This window comes from Montipora capricornis, chromosome 10 (assembly GCF_036669925.1).
Source record: "Montipora capricornis isolate CH-2021 chromosome 10, ASM3666992v2, whole genome shotgun sequence".
Lineage (NCBI taxonomy): Eukaryota > Metazoa > Cnidaria > Anthozoa > Scleractinia > Acroporidae > Montipora > Montipora capricornis.
The window spans coordinates 72,383,687-72,394,308 of record NC_090892.1 but is presented as its reverse complement, the minus strand read 5'-3'; the positions used below and the strand labels follow the sequence as shown (position 1 = coordinate 72,394,308).

Sequence of the window (10,622 nt, the reverse complement as noted above, 5' to 3'; positions counted from 1 at the left end):
ATTCACAAAGAGGCACACTCCTCCCACACCTTTTATCAACCTCCCCATCATCAGCAGAGTCTTCAAGCATTGTAGACTTCAAGCATTGTAGATTTCCCAAAGAATTTTGTTATATGTACACAATTTCCTTATGATCAATTCTCATTTGAACATTACCTAAATCTGTGTAAGACTGGTTACTATCAGGGTTCAAGTGTAGAGAAGTCAGGTTTTCATTTTGAAGTCGAGAGCTTCAGAAACACATTGAACTTCCATTAGATGCCAGGTGGCAAACAAAACCAAGAAACGTTTACGCCGGTCGAAGATAACCCAAAATATGTCTTGTCTTGGTCATTTTCATTTACATGTAGGTCCTGTAGGTTGGTCATTTTCGCACAATTCTTGACCCCAAGGAGACAATTTTCAATAACATTTAATACCAAGAGAGTCGCCTGAGTGGAGTGAAGGGGGATTATTTGCTACAGTCGTTAGCTTAAAATTAAGGCTATCATTGAATAACAACAGTGCTTCTTGTTATGTGTTTCGTTCTTCAGAAGCTTCCAACAATTTGCATATGGATTGCCCTGTGATGGCCTTGAATTCTATAATCGCTCCAACATTAATGCCGAATATCATGCCACTTACTTGGCCAATCATCAAATCAAACACTAGATTAACAATTCTAAAAATGATGGGCTATACGCAAATCAAATTAATTTTGACGGAACAAATGATCCTGATACGTACGTACCTTTGTAGCTAGCGAACTGGTCGTCGGGATCAGAATTCTCGAAATCGAACAGAAACTGCGTAAAAACCATTATGAAAAGAACCCATCATTATTGGTTATTTGGAACATGAAATAAACTCAAACCCGCACTCAACTGCAGAGCAATTTGCTTTAACTCAAAAGCAGTGAAGTACCTCAACTGCCTGAAAATTTCCACTTTGAGCAAGCGAGTTATTGAAGTATTTCTCCCATTCTTCTGGGGTGAAATCACCGAAGATTAAGCCCTAAGAGGGACACAATTGAAACTATTTAGATTTAAAGCAAAGCAAAGCATGAGATTCTAACTTACGTTGACAACGAGAATTTAACCCAAGATTTTGCTTTTCTCACCTCTCCTGGATTAGGCATTTTTTTTTAGCCACAAAGGCACTCGGCAAAACCTATGTTGAGAAATGCATCAATGGAATCTCCCTAGCTCGTAATACCACTTGGCTTTACCTCCATCTTGGTAAGTCCGCACGTACACATCCAGGAAATCATCCAGGATCTCTCTCTTTTCTTCAAGGAGTAAAAGGAGGGAGCCTGGGTTTAAATTAATATTTTTTGGTTCTCAACTCTGGGGCCCGGCCGGCCCGTATTCGAAAGTCCCGAAACTTTTCGGGCCCTATCCGCGCTATATCTTATGAACAGAGGGATTTTAAGACATCAAACTTCACAATCATTTTGCTTTTTGTAATTTTGAAAACATGTCGAAAGAAAAGCTTGTCAAAGCAAGCAAATGACAGTTTCGTATTAGGCTTATCGGGTACGAAAAGTTCTCGGGAGGTTCGAGAAACGGGCCCCTGCACCGAGAGATATTTCTCCGGGTACACCGGTTTTCCCCTCCCCTCAAAAACCACCATTTGTCTTGATTTGCGCCCAATTGGTGCTCCAGCGCTAGAACTACTAGTTCCTTTCCTTTCCTTTCACTCAGTAGCCTGCGTAGCAGGCGTATATCTCGCAACGCTTGAAATCTCGCGCTCCGCCAGCTACGCGGTCTATCACTGAGTTCACTTCACCTCCTCCCTCTCCTACCCGAGTGTCTGCTCCTTTAATTTGTGGAAAGGAAATGAATACCTAAAGCGTGGGATGCTATGCAGGCCACAGAGACACTTTTAAGGACTGCTCTGAGATACTGACACAATATTCCATCACGTTTTTTCCCGCTAACCGTTCATGTCAGACTCAGCTAATAAGTTTTTTTCGCGATCTTCATAAACGATCTACTTGAAGAAATAATGACGGTAATGCCTGGGAACCTTTGTCATCACTATTTCCGGCGACTCCAAAATATCTAGGATGATAAACTGACAAACTTTCCAATTAGATCTCGACGATTTATATAGGATTAATCTATTTTCTAAAGTTTACTCAAATTCGCATTTTCAGACAACAATAGTTGCTAGAAAAAGACGTGAACAACTGCATGGAATTCAAAACCTTGCTGACATTACGCAAACGTGAAGAATCTTAGTTGCAAACAAATTAGTTTTTAATGGTAGTTCAAGGCTTAAGGTATTTTTAAGAAAAAACCGTAGAGTTTTAAGAACGATCGATTTAGAAAACGTATTAAGAATAAAAAGTAACAACACCATATCCGACGTTTCGGAGTCAGACATGACCCCATTATCAAGGTTAAACTGTACTGGAAAGTTCGCAATTTAAATGAAACGGGCGTTAGGTCAAAACAAAGACATGCATAAATGGAAATTAAACGATAGTTGACACTAAGATATTTACAATTTTTGCTAGACTACAAAAGGCGAAGGTCAAACAAAAACTTTAGCACGAATGGAATCTGACTGCTTATTTAGTGATGGTTGACGCTCACGTATCAAAAGCATCTCGTGAACGAGACAGTCAAATTTCGATTTGCATTTCTTTAGGATCGTAAAATGTGCTTTAAGTTCAGGTTTGTCCAGATCGTGTTTCGTCTTCATGTGTCGACCAACCGAAGATGATAGGGATTTGTGTTCCTCTATACGCTGATGTAAATGCCTTGTTGTATAACCAATGTATTCCATATCGCATAGACCACATTTAAAATAATAAACAACACATTGGTTATTTACAACATTTGGCTTGTTTTCGCGGTGTTTGAGATGACTTTCAATCTTACGATTAATAAACACAGGAACAATCTCGATGGTGTTACCAATTTTAACGCTCAGATCTTTGAGTCGTCTCCGTAGCACGTTAGCTGACTTCTGATCTTTGTACGGTAATACAATACGGACGGTTTTTCCTTGGTATTGAACTTGTGGTGGTTTCTGGGCATCCGATGGAACATAGTCGACAAAATTCTTAACAGATCTGTTAATTAGGTCTTCTGGGTATTTAAGGCGTTTGAAGATATTTTTGAGCTTTTCGCACTCATCAGAGAATAATTGCCAACTTGAGGACAACCGATAGGCCCTGTTAAGCATGGTCGTAAGCAGGCCAGGCAATTATTCTCTGATGAGTGCGAAAAGCTCAAAAATATCTTCAAACGCCTTAAATACCCAGAAGACCTAATTAACAGATCTGTTAAGAATTTTGTCGACTATGTTCAATCGGATGCCCAGAAACCACCACAAGCGCAATACCAAGGAAAAACCGTCCGTATTGTATTACCGTACAAAGATCAGAAGTCAGCTAACGTGCTACGGAGACGACTCAAAGATCTGAGCGTTAAAATTGGTAACACCATCGAGATTGTTCCTGTGTTTATTAATCGTAAGATTGAAAGTCATCTCAAACACCGCGAAAACAAGCCAAATGTTGTAAATAACCAATGTGTTGTTTATTATTTTAAATGTGGTCTATGCGATATGGAATACATTGGTTATACAACAAGGCATTTACATCAGCGTATAGAGGAACACAAATCCCTATCATCTTCGGTTGGTCGACACATGAAGACGAAACACGATCTGGACAAACCTGAACTTAAAGCACATTTTACGATCCTAAAGAAATGCAAATCGAAATTTGACTGTCTCGTTCACGAGATGCTTTTGATACGTGAGCGTCAACCATCACTAAATAAGCAGTCAGATTCCATTCGTGCTAAAGTTTTTGTTTGACCTTCGCCTTTTGTAGTCTAGCAAAAATTGTAAATATCTTAGTGTCAACTATCGTTTAATTTCCATTTATGCATGTCTTTGTTTTGACCTAACGCCCGTTTCATTTAAATTGCGAACTTTCCAGTACAGTTTAACCTTGATAATGGGGTCATGTCTGACTCCGAAACGTCGGATAGTGTTGTTACTTGTTATTCTTAAACCGTAGAGTTTCCGACAAAATGCAGTAAAAAGAGAACCGAATAGATGAAAATGTGGGATGAATGGGCTGTCGGAATTGGTAAGGGGCGTTCCCTGTCCTTTTCAGGACAGCTCGTTTGCAACCATTTAACTCCCACCTGTGGCTCCTACAACTCCTTGCATGTGGTAGTTCGCCAGACCCCAGGAAATGGCTTTGCCAAGCCGGTTAAACTAGGTGAGGTGTCGTCGAGGCAAATTTCCGTGTTGTAAACGGTAGATGCCATTTCAACGCCACTTAATTTTTTTTCTATTATTCTGCTAAGCATTGCATCTACCAATAAAATTGGCATCGGCCGTTTACGAAAGGGAAATAAGCGTCGCCGAGGGGGTCTGAGAGAGAGAGAGAGTTTTGTCCCAGGCCAAGAGAATGAGACGGCTTTCTTGTTATAAATAACTCCCGTGAAAGTCGGTTAAGGCAAAGCACCATCACCGATCAGTTCCAGTGGCGATGGAGACGTCACAAAGCAACAATGCGATGGAGACGTCACAAAGCAACAGGTGGAGATAACCCCTGATCGTCGTAGTCACAAACCTGTACGTAGGCTGCTCTTGGCCGTTGTTTTTCCTCCTAAATCCAGTGCAATAGCACCCAGGACGACTGGGTAGCCTATTTTGGAAAGCACTGCCAACCTTACAAGGGAGAGCAGTGGGGTGCAGGGTTGGCGCAATGGTGAGAGCACTCCCACCAATGTGGTCCAGGTTCGATTCCCGGACCCGACGCCATTAAGCGGTTTGAATTTGTGTTGGTTCTCTTTTCATCTCCGTGGGTTTTTCTCCGGGTTCTCAGAGTTGGCATCGCCAGACCCGAGAGAATGATAGCGCTTATTTCCAAAGAACTCCAACACTGCAACAACCATATCACTACACTCAGTGCAACTCTCTCTGCTGACGAAATAAAAGGGTCCCTGAAGTAAGAGGGAGAGGGATTCTGAAAAGGAAAGACCCAAGCCGTATTCACTGAGTGGGCTTTACCATCAAGACCAAACTTCTCACGAACAGTCCCTTCAACAGAATTCACTCCCTGGCCAGCTGGGATCAGCGAGAGCCTCGTGAGGCTGCGCGTCCCCCTCAACAAGTCCAAGCCCCTCACCATCGTCGGTACCTACGCAATTACTCTCACAAATCTAAATCTACGTGAAAACGAACGCAACATTGTTAGGTGTTACATCTTGTTATATGTTACGTCCGTCTGCACACCACGTTGCATGTTGTTGAGAGTTAATGTTGTTGCACGAAGTTTGAAACTGGTCAAACCTTCGCGCCAACAACTTCAACCATTTCCTCAGTTCCGTGATCGCTGAAGCGTAGCGTCAATATTGGATCGGGCACAGCTCTTCCAACACAAGTTGTTGGGGCCACCAACGCGCATTACATATGCTCTCCATAGAGATAGCAACCCATTATCACGTTGAAAACCAGATGGCCGCTGAATTTTGTAAATTTACAATACTTTATACAATACTTTATTTAAAGAGGGTAACACATTAACCTTAAACAGTTTTCTAACATTTGGCCCTATAATACACTGAACGTCCTTACATTGTTGGGAGTTGTTGCGTCCGTTTGCACGCAACTGCCAACACCATCCAAGATCTGCAGAACCAACAATGCTGGGAGTTGTTGCGTCCGTTTGCACAAAATGTATGAAAAATATTACCATCACCAACAGTAAATGATCCGGCGTTGGCGTAAGGGTTTAAAGTTCTCCTATCGTGAATTTGTCTTAAAAATGTGATCACTATAAAGATGGTATTAAATTAAAGGGATCCAATTTCCTGATAAACTTCAACAAATCCTACGTCCTAAGATAAAGTCATTTACGAGTCCCCGCGTTTTCAAAACGATATTTGACATTCATTCACCGCCGATCTTCCGGCAACGGATCCAACCAGGTTTAGTGCAGTATGTGATGTACCCACCCACGGAGACACCCTTAGGGACTCGTCACTCGTTCCTCCCACACGAGAGTCTGCTGAAACGAGCCACACATTCTTTTCCCTTTGATAAGAAACTGTCATCTGGAAATCACGTGTGGGTAACTTAGGAACCAATCAGAGCTCTGTAGCATGAAATTTATACTCTCCTGTTTATCTCCGATAAGAATTTAACTCAGCGATTTTAAATGCCCGACACACGACGCCCATCCTCTTGCAGTTTTCTTAGGGTCTAAAGTGCACTTCTAGAATCTTGAAGTTCGTTGTGATTGGTCTACGTAAATTCCGGCTCGTCTCAGCAGACGCTCGCTCGTGGGGGAGGAACGCGTGACGAATCCCAAAAAGTGTCTGCGTGGGAGGCTATATGTAATGCGTTGAATCCAAAACAATTAAGGAGAAAAGAAAGTGAATTTATCTTGTTTTCATTTTAAATATACATTTATTTCTGCTATTAATAAACAGCTATACAAGAAAATCTTAAGACTTATGAATCCGCCTAACTATGTCGCTTGGAGTGAAAGTACTATTCATTGGCACTAACTTTTCTTCAATCAAACTTCGCCTTCATTAGCTCTCAGTCTAAGCACAAGTCCATAGGAACACAAAATGCTATGAAACAGATGCAAAGCTTAATACAGGGATAGAAACTTGAACATTGCTTACAACGTTATCTCCCTGATCACCGTATGCTGTCTCTTGCCATAGACATTGCTCCCCTTGTAGTTTCAGGACAGTGTCAATGAAGTGGCGACGCACAGTTATCGGATCATATTCGTGGCGTCCGTTTGGATTTTGACATCCCTCACGAGTACAGCCACACGGGAAACCGTCCCGATCAACTTGGCAATTAATTCCGTTCACATAACAACTACAAGACTCTGGCTGACAAAATCCTTTGCAAGAACATCCGCAAATTTGCCGCGAATATCTAATTTGCATACACTCAATGGCCTCTTGTTTGTTGATTTTCGTTACGCCGGCCGCTTTCAAAATGTCCTTGCGGTCCTTCTGAGGAATTGGCATAAAGCAATGTTCTTCCTCGCTATCCGCACTGTCATATGAATGTTCACTTTCACTTAAATCGTCGTCCGAAATAAGCACCCTTTCGACATAAATGTGTTTGTGTTTCATCCCAAGGGTTGTTCCTCCGTTTGACGGTACACACGTATAACCTTGGGTGCGGGGAAAATGGAACACTGTCCGCTCGCTAAAACGAACTCTTCGATTTCTCTTCGCTCGCCGATAGTCCTCTACATTTCCCAAGCTATCGGCGCTGTCGGAACTTGCAGTACTCAATGAATCTTCCTCGTCATGTTTCCTTTTTGACATGTTTAACTGTCCCGGAAAATCGGCCTCAAAGGGAAATTACCAAAACGATGGAAATTTTCGCGTTTTGTTGTCTATGTAAATTTTACATATCTAGAGCAGGTGTAACAATAGCAGTGGCAGGGAAATATCATTGGACAATGGACGTATTTAGCTCTGCCGTCAATGATTAGAAAGCTGGTCGAATCTCATATATTATTTATCGCTGATTGGATAATTCACTCCACGCAGAGGCTCTTATTGGCCGCAGAACAAAGATGTACTTTCAAATAAGGGTGCTTGCCACGTCTGAAGTGTTGTCACACACTGAAAGCAGACTTTTTCTAAACTCGGCACGACACTAAGATCAGTTCAATTTTAAGATTTAACCAAAACGGTTTTTCTAACCCAAAAAATAAATCTGTGAAGTGTCAGAAATGAAATCTATTCATGTATAGCGCACTTGATCGATGCGACGATAAAAAGCCGACGACATACCGAGTTTGAAAATACTCTCGAGAGAGAATATTCTTAGTAGCAATTTACAACATAAATTCAGATGCCCATCCTCTCCTCTTTTAATCTTCGCACAGCAACTGACCCAAAAAAATCAAACCGCCTGCAATGCAGGATATTTGTTACACGGAACACTGATCCCAGAATTTTTTCGCACTCTTCATTTATCACACGATGAATGAATGAAAACCTTTATTGCCTATTTTGAAACAAGTGGCGAAATACATTTTAAATATACCATTGGTATTGGGGACCATAAAAGGTTTCACCCTCGTTTCTCCGTGCCTCCAGTTGAATAAAATGGGAGTTGAAGAAACTAAACGAACTATGGGGTATTTAGTTTCATGAAAAAAATACATTTTATTGTCCATTTCAATCATTTTCTGGATTTTACCTCTTGTCATGATGGTCAAGGCAATCCACCATTATGTTGAACAGCCGTTTACAAACTATTAACGAATATTAAACAATTTTGAAAGTTGCTTTCAAGGAGTCAACATGGCCATACAGAATGAAGCGCGTTCGCTTACTGTTCTGAGGAAACAGTTTGAAATGTTATCATAAAAAGACTGATCGAACAAATGGTTGGTGTGAAAAGTTTCAAATGTTTCGCTGCAAGGTTGTCGATGGCCTGTCAAAGCCTCGAGATTAACTGTCATCACTGTGCACGTGGTTGTGCTTTACTTGCTGCTTGTATATTTAGTGACGGCCTTGGTCCCCTCGCTAACTGCATGTTTTGCAAGTTCACCTGGCAGAAGTAATCGCACAGCTGTTTGGATTTCACGCGAAGATATCGTGGACTTTTTGTTGTAGTGTGCCAAACGGGATGATTCCACTGCTATTCTCTCAAAAATGTCATTCACAAAGGAGTTCATAATACTCATAGCTTTTGTCGAAATCCCGGTGTCTGGATGAACTTGTTTAAGAACTTTGTAAATGTAAGTCGCATAGCTTTCTTTTCGCTTTTTGCCTCTTTTCTTGTCGCTGGGTAGGGATGGTTTCTTCTCAGCGGTCTGCTGTTTTTCACTCTTATTTTTACGGACTTTCGGCGCCATGCTCATATGAATTGCCTTTCCAAAACAGGAATTGATGTGACTTCTTACCACATCATACCATGATACAAACACGATAGTCTGATCTAGCTCCGCGATTTATATCGAAATGATGACAATCTCTGTGCACGCGAATCGAAATTAGTGTAATCCGATTGGTTCTCCTGCGCGATCATTTGGTGCGTCATCCAACAGCTTTTTTAAAACCCCAACAGTAATGAAACCATTTCATGCAGTTAACACGCAGCTCTTTACAGCTTCTGATTTCAGTTTAATTGGCTTAGGACAAAGCTCTATTATGTTTAGGGTTCATTGTTTCTGTTGTCGATTTTTTGAGCACATTGTTTCCTGAACCAATCACAAGTCGCCTTGTGATCAGGGATAATAACAATAACAGCATTACACCAACGATATGACCTCGTTTGACAGTCGGGAAGTGAGATGCAACTTTTTAAAATCAGCTTAACCCTTTAACTCCCAATAGTGTCACTTATAGATTTTACTCTGTCTAACGCCAGACGACTTTACTCGTCAATGGGGAACCCCACGGGGCTCAAAGGGTTAAAGAGAAATTCATTAACAGCAATCAACGTAGAGTTTAAGAGTTAAGGTTAGGGTTAGAGTGAAAGAGGGAGGTCGCATGTTCTCTGTAACAACCTCAAAATGTTGGAATCATCTTCCGCTTAGGACACGTACCTCATCATCTGTAAATATTAGGCTGATTTAGCAACAGAACGGGAACGTCAGTGGCGACGTCGCGCGCAGCAAAACTACCAATGAGAATTTAGAATAGAGAAGAAAAGAGTGGAGTCTTCTCTATTCTGAATTCTCATTGGTGTTGTTTCTGCGCGCGCCGTCGCCACTGACGTTCCCGTTCTGTTGCTAAATCAGCCTAATATTTCAAATAATACTTTATATAAACATCTCAAATTAAGTCAGATTAGATATATAATTTTTAGCCCTTTTTTAAATAATCATTTTTAGACTCTGTAATTACAGGTAATTTCGTCAATATGTATGCAAGTTTTGATTAGTTTTTACAATGTAATTTAGCATAATATACTCCATATAACTTATATTTTTAATCTAGAGGGCCACAAGTTTACTATTTCTTTTTTTCTTTTATATGATAGCCTCATTAAATAAGGTTTGATTGATTGATTGATTGAATCAAAATTGCGATCGTGACAAATGTATAAGAGAACTAATTCTAGTCAGTTTCGGTGTCTGGGTAACTAACTGGGCACTACATGTAACTCATTCATTCTTATTGTACCGAGCCAAGTAAAGGGGTTGATGTAGTGCGCCGATCAACTCGAAACGTCAACATCCCCCCCCCCCCCCAACCCATCGGGCAAAGCCCGGGATTTAAACTCTTGAAGATTGGATCGTTCAAATTCCCACCCCCTATCCAATCGTCGGATTTGCCTGTCATACCCTACTAAAGAACAATCGTCGTCGGCTCCTGCCGTCTTTAATAAAGACCTTTTGAAGACCTTTTTTGTGAGCCAATCGCTCCCAAATGCTACATCTCTTCCTTTAAACTCTTCCATCTCGTCCAAACACGTGTTTTGCCGGAAAAAAACGTCGGAAAAGTCATTTGAAACCTGACACTTCCGATTCAATTTTCCCCACCCAACGCAGGCAAAGATCAAATTCCCCACTCTCCTCGCACAGAAGATAGTGAAATGCCCGGGGTTTGCCCGGGGGGGGGGGGGGGGGGAAATGTTGAAGTTTAGATTTGATTGGCGATTGCCTTATGTTT

The 10,622-nt window shown here is 41.3% G+C and overlaps 2 protein-coding genes across 2 annotated transcripts in view; both read right to left on the bottom strand.

Annotated features, from left to right (window-relative positions):
- Positions 1-1,240, bottom strand: part of LOC138022306 (ubiquitin carboxyl-terminal hydrolase 10-like) — a 16,600-nt gene extending 15,360 nt beyond the window's left edge. Inside the window, exons 1-3 of the mRNA XM_068869413.1 lie at positions 1,100-1,240; positions 904-993; positions 731-785 (exon numbers count right to left, since the gene is read on the bottom strand). Coding sequence (XP_068725514.1) covers positions 731-785; positions 904-993; positions 1,100-1,117 — 163 coding nt within the window. The 5' untranslated portion in view covers positions 1,118-1,240. The remainder of the gene's footprint in view (positions 1-730; positions 786-903; positions 994-1,099) is intronic.
- Positions 1,241-6,403: 5,163 nt separating this feature from the next.
- LOC138019232 (cysteine/serine-rich nuclear protein 3-like) lies at positions 6,404-7,435 on the bottom strand. The gene has a single exon (XM_068865952.1). It carries the CDS (start codon positions 7,311-7,313, stop codon positions 6,594-6,596), a length of 720 nt encoding a protein of 239 aa, XP_068722053.1. The 5' UTR covers positions 7,314-7,435; the 3' UTR covers positions 6,404-6,593.
- Between the last annotated feature and the right edge of the window lie 3,187 nt (positions 7,436-10,622).

Bases quoted from the DNA above. Each gene is read 5' to 3' on its own strand.
- LOC138019232 (XM_068865952.1), bottom strand. From the start codon at position 7,313: ATGTCAAAAAGGAAACATGACGAGGAAGATTCATTGAGTACTGCAAGT.